Source organism: Myotis lucifugus, unplaced genomic scaffold (assembly GCF_000147115.1).
Source record: "Myotis lucifugus unplaced genomic scaffold, Myoluc2.0 scaffold_867, whole genome shotgun sequence".
NCBI classification, from domain to species: Eukaryota; Metazoa; Chordata; class Mammalia; order Chiroptera; family Vespertilionidae; genus Myotis; species Myotis lucifugus.
Window position 1 is genome coordinate 121,460 of NW_005871915.1, and position 15,748 is coordinate 137,207.

General features: G+C 40.6%; 1 protein-coding gene and 1 pseudogene across 1 annotated transcript in view; both read left to right on the forward strand.

The window, feature by feature from the left end:
- The window catches only part of LOC111824065, a 10,691-nt pseudogene extending 6,293 nt beyond the window's left edge, over window positions 1-4,398 (forward strand).
- Window positions 4,399-6,374: 1,976 nt separating this feature from the next.
- LOC102420420 (E3 ubiquitin-protein ligase RNF26-like) overlaps window positions 6,375-15,748 on the forward strand; it is a 10,880-nt gene continuing 1,506 nt past the window's right edge. Inside the window, 1 exon segment of the mRNA XM_023747413.1 lies at window positions 6,375-6,399. Within this exon segment, the coding sequence (XP_023603181.1) occupies window positions 6,375-6,399 (25 nt within the window).

Here is a 15,748-nt window from a genome sequence, read left to right on the forward strand (position 1 = left end):
TTATTATGATGAAAAACATATAACATACAATTTTCCATCTTTTTTCAATTATAGTTCACATTCAGTATTATTCTGCATTGGTTTCAGGTGTACAACATAGTGGTCAGACAATCATATACTTTACGTAGTGGTCCTCCTGATATTTCAAGTACCCCCTTCCCCCCCGCCCCCTGGGCCATACATAGCTATTACAATATTATATTTTTTCCTCCATTGACCTCTCCCCAGCCACTTCCATTCCCTAGCACATGCCCTCACCCCCCTAGTGACTTCGTCCATTGGTAATGCTTATATGCATGCATACAAGTCCTTTGGCTGATCTCTTGCACCCCACCCCTCACCCTCCCCTGCCTTCCCTCTGAGGTTTGACAGTCAGTTAGATGCTTCTCTGTCTCTGGATCTATTTTTGTTCATCAGTTTATGTTGTTTATTATATTCCACAAATGGGTGAGATCATGTGGTTTTATCTTCTCTGACTGGCTTATTTCGCTTAGCATAATGCTCTCCAGGTCCGTCCATGCTGTTGCAAATAGTAAGAGTTCTTTCTTTTTAACAGCTGGGTAGTATTTCATTGTATAAATGTACCATCATTTTTTAAAATATATTTTTATTGAGTTCAAAGAGGGAGAGGGAGAGAGAGATAGAAACATCAATGATGAGAGAGAATCATGGATTGGCTGCCTCCTGCACGCCCCCCACTGGGGATCGAACCCGCAATCCAGGCATGTGCCCTGGACCAGAATCGACCCAGGAACTTTCAGTCTGCAGGCCAACGCTCTATCCACTGAGCCAAACTGGCTAGGGTGTACCATCACTTTTTACCCACTCATCTGCTGGTGGGTACGTAGGCTGTTTCCAAATCTTAGTTGTTATAAATTGCGCTGCTATGAACCTAAGGGTGCACACATATTTTCTGATGAGTATTTCTGAATTCTTAGGATATACTAGTATTCCCAGAAGTGGGATCACTGGGCCAAATGGGAGTTCCATTTTTAATTTTTTGAGGAAACTCCATATTGTTTTCCACAGCTGCTACACCAGGCTGCATTGCCACCAGCAGTGTATGAGGGTTCCCTTTTCTCCACATCCTGGCCTATACTTGTCATTTGTTGATTTGTTGATGATAACCATTCTGACAGGTATGAGGTGTTCCTCGTTGTCATTTTGATTTGCATCTCTCAGATGATTAGTGACTTTGAGCATTTTTATATGCCTTTTGGCTTTCTGTATGTCCACTTTGGAGAAGTGTCTATTTAGGTCCTTTGTCCATTTTTTATTTGGATTATTTTCCTTTTGTTAAGTTGTATGAGTTCCATATAAATTTTGGAGGTGAAGACCTTATTGGATGTATCGCTGGCTAATATGTGTATATATATATATGATTAAGTTTTAACTTGTGATACAGGCTACTCACCCCCATTCATCCTCTAATTTGAATCAATATCCCACTCTTCCCAATATCCAAAAACCAAACTTTTCCTCTGGGCCCTCTAGAAATTTATTCCATTGACAATAACTTCCAGGACATCTTCCATCCTTCCCTCAAATACTGTTTACATCTTTGTCTGAATTAAAACCTACATATTCCCTAAGAATCCTACCTTCCTTGCATTGCATTCAATTCCCAGGGTCAATTCCAGCCCTTTCTCCTATTCCCAATCATGTAAATACCTCCTTTTTTTAAGGTTTTGTCACAAGCCCGTCACTCTTATCCATTTACTTACAACTGAGGTACAGTCTGCCTCTCCAACACAATGCCTGCCATCACCTTAGATTACTTCCAGTCCAAGGAGACAGTTCACGTCACATACTAGCATCTCAGTTCTATGAATGCCACATTTACACCATTATACATTCATCTACATACTTATCCTATACATATTATTGAGCGACTTTTGTGGGCCAGCACAAAGCTTAATACTGAAAATGACATAGTCTATACTTATGAAACTTACACTCCAGTAAGAGAAACATCTGTCCAAAAGAAAAAAAAACCTTTCAGGGCTAGTCCATGTCTGCATCGCTCACCACAGTTTCACTAACACCTATCACCATATGTGGCACATGAAAGGAATTTAATACATATATTTTAAAGACTTAAACTCTGTTATAACACAATGTATAGCAAGCACAGGGTGCCATGAAAACTCAAAGGAGAGATGGATTATGGAAAGGCAAAGAAGAGAACTTAAAGTGTGATTTTCAAAATTTTAAAAACATAATTCTCATGAAATACATAGAAATAAGGGGCCATAATTTTAATTAACTCATGAATGAGAGAAAGGGCAGATAACAAAGCTGTATCAAAAACAGTAAAATATTTCAATCCTAAATAAGACTGCTCAGTTAATATTCTACTGGTCAATAAAACCATAATAAAGTTTTATTTCCCTAAGTCACATGATCATGCTAAATCATTTATTAGATAACGTATTAGTCACATGATATTTAAAAGACATAGAAATTTGTTTTTGCCTTATTTTTGTATTTTAGGCACTTTTTCTCAACAAAAGCTTCTTTCAGGTAATATTGCACCTGATGACTGAAGAGTGAGTAGAAGCTGTCCAGTAAGAGTGGTAAAGGGAAAGGCAACAAGTGTTCCAGAAATAGGGACAGTGCAGAGACCCACTTCACTTCAATCATTCACTGCCAGTGTCAGACCTTCGGCTTGATCCAATAAAAACTATTATAAGGTATCACTTCACCTGTCAGAATGGCTACTGTAAATAAATTTACAAGCAGCAAGTGCTGGTGAGGATGTGAATAAAAGGGAACCATCGTACACTGCTGGTAGGAATGCAGACTGTTGTCGCACTGTGAAAAACAGTATGGAGTTTCCTCAAAAAATTAAAATGGAACTGCCTTTTGAACCAACAATCCAACTTCTGAGAATATATCCTAAGAATTCAGAAACACCAATCAGAAAAAATATATGCATGCCTATGTTCATGGCAGCATTAATTACAATAGCAAAGATCTGGAAACAGCCCAAGTGCCCATCAGTAGATGAGTGGGTAAAAAAGCTCTGGTACATCTACTCAATGAAATACTGAGTGGCTATAAAAACAAAAGTACTCTTACCCTTTGAAATAGCATGCATGGACCTCAACATTATTATGCTAAGCGAAATAAGCCAGTCAGAGAAAGACAAATATCACATGATCTCCCTAATATAAGACAAACGATGAACAAAATAAACTGAAAAACAAAATAGGACCAGCAGCATGGATACATGTAATAGATTGACCAATCTCAGAAGGAAGGGGGTAGGGGGCCTGGAAGACATTAACCAAATGCATATATATGTATATATGGAAAGCCCATGGACATAGACAAAAATGTGGTGATAGGGTGTGGCGAGGGGGCTGTTTGGAGGGGAGCAAAGGGGAAAATGAGGGACATCTGTAATATTGTGAAAAAAATTTTAAAGGAAGAAATTGCATCATTAATTACTAGTTTTCCTAAACAAGAACCAGCAGTCTGATATAAATAATTGGCCCTGAAGCAGATGTAGTCTTTCACTACCTACTCTGATTACCAACCAGGTGTGCTCTTTTTATGATGTGGAGTGCACCTTAACCAAGGATAACAACCAACCTGGCAAGTTTGAACTTACAGACATACCACTTGAACTCTGTGATGTCCCTCAGATACACTAAAGCCCCAGTTTTTCCATCTGTTAAATAGGTTTAATAATAATACCTACATCTGGGAAAGATGGGTCTTTCCTTGGGTTCCACACTTTAGAGCCCTCACATATCATATGTACATACAAAATGCATTTATTAGAGAAAATGTAGACAGCCCTGTCACTTGGTAATTAGTGCTCAGTACAAAGGGTCCCCTCAAACATCCACTCTCATAATTAACATTATTTAGGCCCAGGAAACATACCTCCATAGTTTTGGCCTGTATCCTGTAGAACTAAACGGTATCTGAATGCAATAAAAGTTTGTGGTCTGCACTGTGGTGGTTTTGTGTGTGTGATATAAATGGCAATGGCAATTTCAATGTTGTTCCTGTGGATAAGTACCGGAAAAGAGAACAAGATTACTAACCGTTTGATCAAGGAAGACAGTGAACAAATGGTCCAAGAAGTTAAGAAGTACAACGCTGAAGAGAAGAAGCAGTGGGACAAGGTATCTTCCAAAAATTCACTTAAACTCTTTGCAATCAACATAAAGGCAATTGCCGAAGATGAAAAACTTCAGTTACGCTCAAGGGTAAACAGAAGATTCCTGACAACTGTAATGAAATCATCACCTGGCTTGATAAAAATCAGAGAAGGGAGAATTTTATTATCAGCAGAAAGAACTGGAGAAAGTCTGCAGCCCTATGATTCCCAAGCTGTCTCGGAGTACAGGAGGTAAGCCAGGGGAATGCCTGGGGCTTTCCTAGTGATGGAACTCCTCTCCCCGGTGGTTCCCTTCTGGGCCCAGTGTGAAGAGCTTGATTAAGGCAACCTGAACAAGCATTTAGTTCTTGTTCCATGCAAAACATTGAAAAATTCAAAGTGTAGTTAATTCCATGAAAATTTTAAGGCTGAGCTGCTATAATAAATAATTGACAATACTTGAATGTGGAACAAGTAAATGGAAATAATCTTGTACTTTCTAGGCACTGCAGTGTAAAGGCACAATGCAATGTCTTAAACTATATTTGAAATTGGCACACACACACACACACACACACACACACACAAAACCACCACAGTTCAGACTACAAACTTTTATTGCATTCAGATACCGTTTAGTTCTACAGGATACAGGCCAAAACTATGGAGGTATGTTTCCTGGGCCTAAATAATGTTAATTATGAGAGTGGATGTTTGAGGGGGCCCTTTGTACTGAGCACTAACTACCAAGTGACAGTGCTGTCTACATTTTCTTTAATAAATTCATTTTGTAAGTACATATGATATGTGAGGGCTCTAAAGTGTGGAACCCAAGGAAAGACCCATCTTTCCCAGATGTAGGTATTATTATTAAACCTATTTAACAGATGAAAAAACTCGGGCTTTACTGTATCAGTCAGCATAAATGTAGGAAATTGAATATGCTCTAGAGTTCAAGCAGAACAGGATTCAATACACAAATTCTGAGTTCACAAAGTGATAAGAAGACCTAGGGCAGTGGTCGACAAACTCATTAATCAACAGAGCCAAATATCAACAGTACAACGATTGAAATTTCTTTTGAGAGCCAAGTTTTTTAAACTTAAACGATATAAGTAGGTACATTGTTATTAACTTAATTAGGGTACTCCTAAGGCTTAGGAAGAGCCACGCTCAAAGGGCCAAAGAGCTGCATGTGGCTCAGGAGGCACAGTTTGCCAACCATGGATAGGGCAAGGAGATAGAAAGCTACATTCTCCATTACAACAGAAAAGGAGAACTTACAGATGGATGAAATTGGGCTTTGTTTGGGGAGAGTGGGGACAGGTATGCAGATCTGGTGTATAGGAAATGAATGTTTCCATTCAATGGCTTCTTTTGGTCAATAAAATGAGGCAGCTGAGAAGACTAGCAGTGAGAAAGGAGGATTGAGAAGAATGAAAGGGTATCAAAGTGCATGGTTCACTGAACCTTACATACAACCTTTCAAAATGAATTGCTGATGTTAATCATTAATTTATAGTAAACAATATACCTAGTTATATGCTCTTTTGTTCTTGACCATTACCAAGATACATGTCTGATTATCAGTTTCATATTCCAGAAATAATAAAAAGCATTCATAATATTCCTTTGTGAAGCTTAGAATTTGTTTCCACTCTGCATATGTCACACATAAGTTCCCATCCCAAGTCCAAAGTTCACCGTCTCATGAAGCTCCTCTCTTTTCAGCACCACTATACATCCTTCCTCTAACCAAGCCCACCTCCAGCTTTCAGCTCTGAGCTCCTGAGAGAAAAGTCTCTAACCAGAGCTACCACAGATCAGGAGAAACCCAGCCCCACAGCAAAGCAAAGGTAAGTCTGGAGTCCCTGCCTGTGAAGGGAGTCACTCTCAAAATGAGAGGAGGAGGCAGTTTGAAGAAAGACCAAGTTAGTGTTCTGTAAAAGGTTCTCCTGCACAGAGGTGGTGTGGATGGAGAGAGCTGTGCTTCTTGATGGGATAGGGGGATGAGAGAGGTCATGAGGAGGGAAAGGGATAGCAGGTAGAACAGCATAGGTTAGGGTATATTAATTATGAAAATTAAAAGGGGAGGGGGCCTGTTTGCCAAGATACTGAGGTGGGAAGTGCTTCCCAGCTGTTTGCATTCTGTTGCTTAATCCATGACACCTAGGTCAGTGGTCTTCAAAATAAAGTGTACATACACATGAGGGTGTGAAAAGACTCTGCAAGCTACTCAGATAGGTGTAGTGTGAACAAGATGAATGTTCGTACCCTCAAGCCCCGTATGGGCTTTTAAAAAACTGCTTGGAGAGGCTTATTTCCCATTCCATCTCTCAGTTTTCTTTTACTTTACAAAGCAAGGGGTCACCTTCCCTCCTCTCCGCATTCCATTTTTCTCTTTTCCTTTCTTTCCTTCTCTTTCTGAATAATCCAGTCTCAAATTGTTTGGGTAAGACAGAACAAAGCCAACATCTGTGCTGGCTGTGCAGTGGGGACAGGATGTAGAAGGGGAATTGAGGTGGCACACAACAAGGGGTCAGAGCCCAAGCAGTGAATGGATAGCAACCCATGGAGGCAGCCTGACATGGGGAGATAAACGTTCATGGGGGGAGAGAGTTCTTGGATGAGTGTCAGAGCCAGAGCACAGTGAGAAATGTAGGACAAGCCAGAGCCCAAACAAGGTAAGGAGACATCCATGTTGAGGGAGTGCCCAGCATAGCGTTGGAGAGGGTTGAGGGGGGCATTCATGTAGAAGAAAGGGTAGAAATAGGTGAGAAATTGGTCTCACACAGAGAAGATGAGATATATATGCTAGTATATCAAGAGCCAGGATTGTCACTTTCAGATAAGTAAGTTACAAATACAAAAGGGTGAGTGGGTACTAAAATGAAATCACTAGCTGGTGATTTCAGTGTAGCCTGAGGAAGTAGCCAGGTTGGACCAAGTGAAGTCCCTAAAGAAATTTACAAGAACATCTGACAGATTGAGCAAAGTATTATTGGCAGCTGGTAAAGTACTCTAAATCCCTGTAGAAAATAAGACCCCCTAACTAGAGCTGGGGTGCTGCCACTCTCAGTAGTCTGAGAGACCCTCTAACTGCTACATCATCTTCCAACTCCTCCTGAGACTTTATAGAAACACTAGAGGCCTGGTGCATGATTTTGTGCACAGGTGGGGTCCAGCTGGCCTGCCCTGGTAAGGGCCGATCGGGGCCAGGCTGGCGGGGGAGAGGGGGAGAGGACGCAGGAGGTTGGCCAGCCAGCCCTGCCCCTGATCAGTGTAGAGGGGCCGACTGGGGGTGTGGCTGGCCAGTGGAGGTTGGGGGAGGGGGGCTGATAGGGTCCCTAATCAGGCTGGTTGGCTGCCGTAGTGGGCATCATAGCGACCAGTTGTCTGGTAGTTCTGGTCATTCCATCATTCTGGTCGCTTGCCATATATATATATGACTTTTTCCTGCTTTTCTTTTTTCAAAAACATCATGTGTTGTGTGGAAGAAATACAAAATAACTATTGTAAAAGTTGTATTCGGCATTTTAATCTTGCAGTGAGTTTCTATGAAAGTATTTGATTCAAAAATTAGCTATGTGAAGAGCTTTGCACTAACACCCTGGAACTCTTTGCTAAGATCCTCCCCACCTTTCTCTATCAGCTCTCTCAACAGCTTCTTAGGTCTCTGTATCCTTTCCACAGTTTCCCCTCTATGCCATTAGTAGGAAGCAGCCTCTGTTCTAGAGTATGCAGCAGATAAGTTTCTTTACCCTAAATGAGATAGTTGCCATGAAATTTTGTCCCTTACCTGTTATCTTCTACACTTTCATGAGATTTGGAAATAGGCCCTCACTTAGTTGAAGGCACCATGTACCAGTACAGATGCCAGTAGGATTTCATGCTCCATCCTTAAGCATGTCTTATAACAATTTTCCCACCACTTGAGTGCTTCAGATGGCTCTGCAAGATGAGCAGCAAATGGGAAGAGCAACTTCTGTCTAACTCTGTTTGGTGAGAGCAACTACACACTCTGCTTGATCAACTGCCTAGATTTAGTCTTCAGTCCACTGCACTGAATGCTGCTGCCCATCAGGAAACGGACCCCATAGAGCAACAGGAAGAGTTCAAAATGCAGTGCTCAAGGAGCCCAAATGTGGCTCCACCTGTGGTGGATTGGAGGAACAAAGAGGCCAGGCAGGGGTTCCTGGTGGAGCTTAAAGAGCAACACCCAAACTCTGTCCTCACTTATATCAGACGCTTTTTGTCAATCTGCAGTTGATATGTGCAAATTAACTGCAAAGGGCTTATCTTAACATTGCATGCACATTCTAGAAGGTAAAACTCCTTATTTTGAAACACTGGATGAAAGACTTGAATTGGATTTTAAATCCATTAAATTTGTAAGTCAAAGAAAACAGTATTTGTGTTCTTCAAATGCAATTTAAAAGAATTGCCCTTGCCTGTGTGGCTCAGTTGGTTGGATGTCATCCTGTGCACTGGCAGGTTGCTGGTTCGATTCCAGGTTGGGGCACATGCCCAGGTTGTAGGCTCGGTAGGGGGAAGACAATAAATGTTTCTCTTGCACATGGATGTTTCTTTCTCTCTTTGTCTCTCCCTAAAAATCAATAAAAATATTTTTAAAAAATAAAAGAATGGACATGAAAAAGATTTTAAAATTTGTATTTAAGAAAATACAAATTTAGTTATGCAACTAAAATATCTCACCAACAGTGACTATGAAGAAATTGGAGACATCATTAATAATTATAATTGAATATTGATAATTATCTGTAGTTATTTCAAGAATATAATCAGAAATCCAAAAGCTGTACTTATTCAAAATAATGAATACTTTTCAAAATGTTTTAATGTGGCTAACACACCTTTGAAATAAGCCATACCACTCTCAAGAGAACACATTATCTTGGTAGCTATCCTGCAATCCACTCCCCACCTTGCTTTCTTCCACCTCCATGAATCTTCCTTACTGTCCCGCCTCCTTAGTTTCAAGTGCATAAAAGAAACTGAAAACTGTTATTCTAAGGATGATTTGAAATCTTTCTCCCTGATGAAGCATACTTCATCAGTTTGGCTCAAATTAACTCATATAAAAAAATTTTAATGATGATGTGTCTTGGTGTGGTCCTCTTTGGATTCCTTTTGTTTGGGGTTCTCTGCGCTTCCTGGACTTGTAAGTCTATTTCTTTCACCAGGTAGGGGGAGTTTTCTGTCTTTATTTCTTCAAATAGGTTTTCAATATCTTGCTCTCTCTCTTCTTCTGGCACCCCTATAATTCTGATGTTGGTATGCTTGAAGCTGTCCCAGAGGCTCCTTACACTATCTTCATATTTTTGGATTCTTTTTTTCATTTTGCTTTTCCAGTTGGGTGTTTTTTGCTTCTTTGTATTTCAAATCTTTGACTTGATTCTTGGGATCCTCTGGTCTGCTGTTGGGAGTCTGTATAATATTATTTATTTCAGTCAGTGTATGCTTAATTTCTAGTTGGTTCTTTATCACAACATCGAGGGTCTCACTAGATTTCTTGAGGGTCTCATTGAGTTTATTGGCGGTTTCTAGAAAATTATTGAAAGACCTTAAAAGTGTGGTTTTGAACTCTATATCCAGTAGTTTGCTTTCCTCCATTTCTGTCATTTGTGTCCTGTTTCTTTGTCTCGGCATTTTTTTATGCTTCGCTGTGTCGATAGAGTGGCTTTCTGTGCTAAGTGTCCTATAGGGCCCAGTGGCTCAGCCTCCCCAATTACCTGAGGTAGACACTCTTGATGCACCCCCTTGTGGGCTTTGTGCACAGTCTTGTTGTAGTTAAGCCTTGATTGTTGTGGGTAACACTGGGAGGATTTGACCTCCAGGCCAATTGGCTGTGAGAATCAGCTGTACCTAAGGTGGGAGAACTTCTGTGCTGAAGACACCCTTATGGAACAAGACTTGCTTCAGTGGGGCTTTGGTGCTCACTGAGTTTGCCCCCTGAGTGTGTCCCTTATGGATCTGAGTTGTAATTGGATGGTCCCACTCTGACCACTGGGTACACTGGCTCTTGGATCTAAGGAGGTGCTAATCTAGCCTCTGCCTGAGGCTACCCAGCAGAAGCCAGCTGTAAAGCAATGCAAGTTGCCTTGGGGCCTTGGGGCAGCTGCAGTTTGTTAAGTAATTTTCAGATTACAAAGGGCCAGGCCTTTCATATGCAAAAGCCTCCGTGCACGGCTTGGGCGGGGCAGGGTCCCAGGGGATCAACAGGGTGGGCAGAGCGAGCAGTATGGCTGCTCTCAGTCCTGCCTTCAGAGGGAAAGCTGCCCTCGAGTTCTGACCGATGCCAGATAGTCCCATTTCTCCCGTATGAAGAGAGAATCTTAAAAGCAGCAAGAGAAAGAAAGTCAGTTACCTACAAGGGAGTACCCATAAGACTGTCAGCTGATTTCTCAACAGAAACTTTGCAGGCTAGAAGGGAGTGGCAAGAAATATTCGAAGTGAAGAATACCAAGAACCTACAACCAAGATTACTTTATCCAGCAAAGCTATCATTCAGAAGTGAAGGTCAGATAAAGAGCTTCACAGACAAGAAAAAGCTAAAGGAGTTCATCACCACCAAACTAGTATTATATGAAATGCTGAAAGGTATCCTTTAAGAAGAGGAAGAAGAAAATACACATCTATCAACAAGTGAATCTAAAATCAAGTGAATAAATAATCTGATGAGCAGAATGAACTGGTGATTATAATAGAATCAGGGACATAGAAAGGGAATGGACTGACTATTCTTGGGGGGGAAAGGGGTGTGGGGGATGCAGGAAAAGACTGGAAAAAAATCGTACACCTATGGATGAGGACAGTGGGTGGGGAGTGAGGGCGGAGGGTGGGGTGGGAACTGGGTGGAGGGGAGTTATGGGGGAAAAAGAGGAACAAATGTAATAATCTGAACAATAAAGATTTAATTAAAAAAATTTAAAAAGCTATATTTATTAAAGCAAATTTAAAAATTATAAAAACAAGTTTTTGAGAAGCAAATGGCAGCCAAATAGATAGATGTGTCCTGTGCCTTCTCTTGGAGCAGATAGAAGAAACAACTTGCCGAAACCGGTTTGGCTCAGTGGATAGAGCGTCGACCTGCGGACTGAAAGGTCCCGGGTTCGATTCTGGTCAAGGGCATGTACCTGGGTTGGGGGCACAACCCCAGTAGGAGATGTGCAGGAGGCAGCTGATCGATGTTTCTCTCTCATTGATGTTTCTAACTCTCTCTATCTCTCCCCTTCCTCTCTGTAAAAAATCAATAAAATATATTTAAAAAAAAAAAAAGAAACAACTAAATCAAATATCACCTTCCCAGAATTGATGAATTAGACAAGGCTGGTGAAAAAAATCTGAGCCAGAAAGGACATAGGACATATGGTTTATTTGTTTGTTTTGGGGGGTTCTCTCTCTCTCTCTCTCTCTCTCTCTCTCTCTCTCTCTCATTGGCTGCTGGGGGGGGCATCATAGCGACCAGTTGTTCTGGTAGTTCTGGTCATTCCGTCATTCCGGTTGCTTGTTATTCATATATATATGAAAGCCATCATTCAAAATTGAAGGTGAAATTAGGAGCTTCACAGACCAAAAAAAAAATAAGGTCAAGAGAGTTTATTACCACCAAGCCAGCAATGCAAGAAATGCTAAAAGGACTGCTGTAAAAAGAAGTAATAGAAAGGGCAGCAGGAACACAGGCATAAAGAATGAAAATGGCAACAAACAAGTACCTAGCAATAATAACCTTCAACCTTCAATGGAATAAATGCCTCAGTCAAAAGATATAGGGTAACTTAATGGAAAATAAAATATGACTCACATATTTTCTGTCTACAAGAGACCCACCTGAGAACAAAGGACTCACATAGACTGATAGTGAAGGGATGGGGAAAATTTTTTTCAGGCAAATGGAAATGAAAAAAAAAAAAAGCTGAGGTAGCAATACTTACATCTGACAAAATAGACCTCAAAGTAAATGCCATAACAAAAGATAAGGAGGGCCACTTCATAATACTAAAGGGAGCACTTCAACAAGAGGACCTAACTCTGGTAAACACATATGCACCCAAAACAGGTGCACCCAAATACATAAAAAAAACTTCTGGAAGATAACAAGGGAGACATCAATAGCAATATAATCATAGTAGGGGACTTTAATACCCCATGGACATCACTGGATAAATCCTCTAGACAAAAAAAATCAACAAAGAAACAACAATCCTAAATGACTCACTAGATCAGATGGAATTAATTGACGTTTTCAGAATATTTCACCTTAAAGCTACAGAATATACATTCTTCTCAAGTGCACACAGGACATTTTCAAAGATAGACCACATATTGGGACACAGGCAAAGTCTCTTTAAGAAGATAGAAATCATATCAAGCATCTTCTCAGATCATAATGGCATAAAATTAGAAATCAACAATAAAAACAATGAAAAAAATCAAGCACTTGGAGGATAAATAGCATGCTATTAAACAATGTTTGGATTGCCAAAGAGATCAAAGGAGAAATAAAAAGCATCCTGGAAACAATTGATAATGAAAACACAACAATCCAAAAATCTATGGGACAGTGAAAGCAGTCCATAGCTCTATAGGACTACCTCAAAAAAACAGGAAAAAATGGTAATAAATTATCTAACCCTGCAACTTAAAGAATTAGAAAGAGAGCAACAAGAAAATCCCAGAGTAAGCAGAAGGAATGAAATAATAAAGATCAGAGCAGAAGTACACGACATACAGATCAAAAATAATAATAATAACAATAATAATACAAAAGATCAATAAAACCAAGAACTGGTTCTTGGAAAGGATAAACAAGATTTATGAACCTCTAGCCAAGCTCACCAAGATGCAAAGAGTGAGGACTCAAATAAACAAAATCAGAAATGAAAGTGGCGAAGTAACAACTGACCCCACAGACATACAAAGGATTGTAAAAAAAAAAAAATACTAGGAACAACTCTACTCCAACAAACTGGACAACCGAGACAAAATGAATATATTCCTAGAAAAATACAAGCATCCAAAACTCAATCAGCAAGAATAAAAAAAAAAACATGACTAGGCCAATAACTACCAATGAAATTGAAGCAGTAATCAAAATACTTCCAGCAAACAAAAGCCCTGATCTGGACGGCTTCACAGGGGAATTTTACCAAACATTCAAAGAAGAACTAAAACCTATCCTCCTCAGACTATTCCAAAAAATTCAAGAGGAGGGCACACTTCCAAGCTCTTTCTATGAAGCCAGCATTACCCTAATCCCGTGTTCGGCAAACTGTGGCTTGCGAGCCACATGCGGCACTTTGGCCCTTTGAGTGTGGCTCTTCCACAAAATACCACAAAATACCACATGCGGGCATGCACGTACAGTGTGATTGAAACATCGTGGCCCATGCACAGAAGTAGGTATTTTATGGAAGAGCCACACTCAAGGGGCCAAAGAGCCGCATGTGCCTTGAGAGCCGCAGTTTGCCAAGCCACAGTTTGCCGCACTGCCCTAATCCCACAACCAAGTAAGGACACTACAAAAGAGAGTTACAGGCCAATATCTCTAATGAACATAAATGCTAAAATCCTCAACAAAATTCCAGCAAATTGGATCCAGCATTACATTAGAAAGATCATACACATAACCAAGTGGGACTTATTCCGGGAATGCAAGGATGGTACAATATTCACAAATCAATAAACGTTATAGATCACATATACAAATTGAGAGACAAAAAGCACATAATCATATCAATTGATGCAGAAAAGGCATTTGACAAAATCCAACACCCTTCCCTAATAAAAACTCTCAGCAAAGTGGAAATAGAGGGATCACACCTCAACATAATAAAAGCCATATATGACAAACCTATAGCCAACATCATACTCAATGGGCAAAAACTAAAATCATTTCTGCTAAGAACAGGAACAAGACAGGGATGCCCCCTTTTACCACTCCTGTTTGACATAGTACTGGAAGTGCCAGCCATAGCAATCAGACAAGAAGAAAAAATAAAAGGCTTCCAAATTGGAAAAGAAGAAGAAGTAAAACTGTCATTTTTTGCAGGTGACATGCTATGGTACATAGAAAACCCTGAAAACTCCATCAAAAAACTACTAGACTTAATAAATGAATTCGGTAATGTAGCAGAATACAAAATTAAAACCCAGAAATCTATGCCTTTTTAATATACTAATGATGAGCTCACAGAAAGAGAAACTAAAAAAAAAAATCCCATTTACCATTGCACCAAAAAAATTAAGATACCTAGGAATAAACCTAACTAAAGACCTGTACTCGGAAAACTACAGAACATTGTAAAAAGAGATAGAGGAAGACATACACAAATGGAAGTATATACCATGTTCATGGATTGGTAGAATCAACATCATTTAAATGTCCATACTACCCAAAGCAATCTATAGATTCAATGCAATACCTATTAAAGTACCAACGGCATATTTTTCTCAGACCTAGAACAAACTCTCCAAAAATTCACATGGAATAAATAATTCTCCCCTTTAGCTGCAGCAATCCTGAAAAAGAAGAACAAAGTTGGAGGAATCACAATACCAGGTATCACAAGTGGCTATATTACAAAGCCACTGTTCTCAAAACTGCCTGTTTCTGGCACAAGAACAGACATATAAATCAATGGAACAGAACAGAGAACACAAAAGTTGACCCTAGCCATTATGCTCAATTAATATTTGACAAAGGAGGCAAGAGCATACAATGGAGTCAAGACAGTCTCTTCAATAAATGGTGTTGGAAAAATTGGACAGATAGATGCAAGAAAATTAAACTAGACCACCAACTTACACCATACACAAAAACAAACTCAAAATAGATGAAAGACTTAAACGTAAGTCAGGAAACCATAAAAATATTAGAAGAATCCATAGGCAGCAAAATAGCAGACATCTCTCACAGCTATATCTTTACCCATACAGCTCCTCAGACAATAGAAACTAAGGAGAGAATAAACAAATGGGACTACATCAAAACAAAAAGCTTCTGCACAGCAAAAGAAACCATCAACAAAACAATAAGAAAGCCCTCTGCATGGGAGAATATATTTGCCAATGTTCTATCTGACAAGGGTTTAATCTCCAAAATTTATAGGGAACTCATACAACTTAACAAAAGGAAGAAAAACAACCCAATCAAAAAATGGGGCACAAGATGGCAGCGCACAGCGGGGTGGAGGCAATACCTGGGCTCGCCTGAGGGTCCCCTTTCCAGCTCCCGCTCTGGGCGAGGAGTGCGGACCGGAGGACAGGGGCCGGGTGGGACAGGGCACCTGCGAGGCGGGACCACAAGCCCACGGCCGGCCCCAACCTCAGGGACGAGGTCGCTGCTGCCAGATCTGCAACGCCAAGCCAGGCTCCTCCGCCAGCTCACCTCCGCCAGGAGATGCCCGGCCTCTTCCCTCCCCGACAGCCCGCCGTCCACACCGGGCCTCCCGGACCCCGTTCCCCGCACTGAGACCCTCACCCCCAACCCTTCTTCCGCAGACTCTCGATTCTTGCCTGGAGATTCTTGCCCGGAGTTAACACTTTTCCTTCCCTTCCAGGTTAACCCCTGACCCCTCCCTCCCCTCACCCGGTAGCTGGGATGTGTTGGCC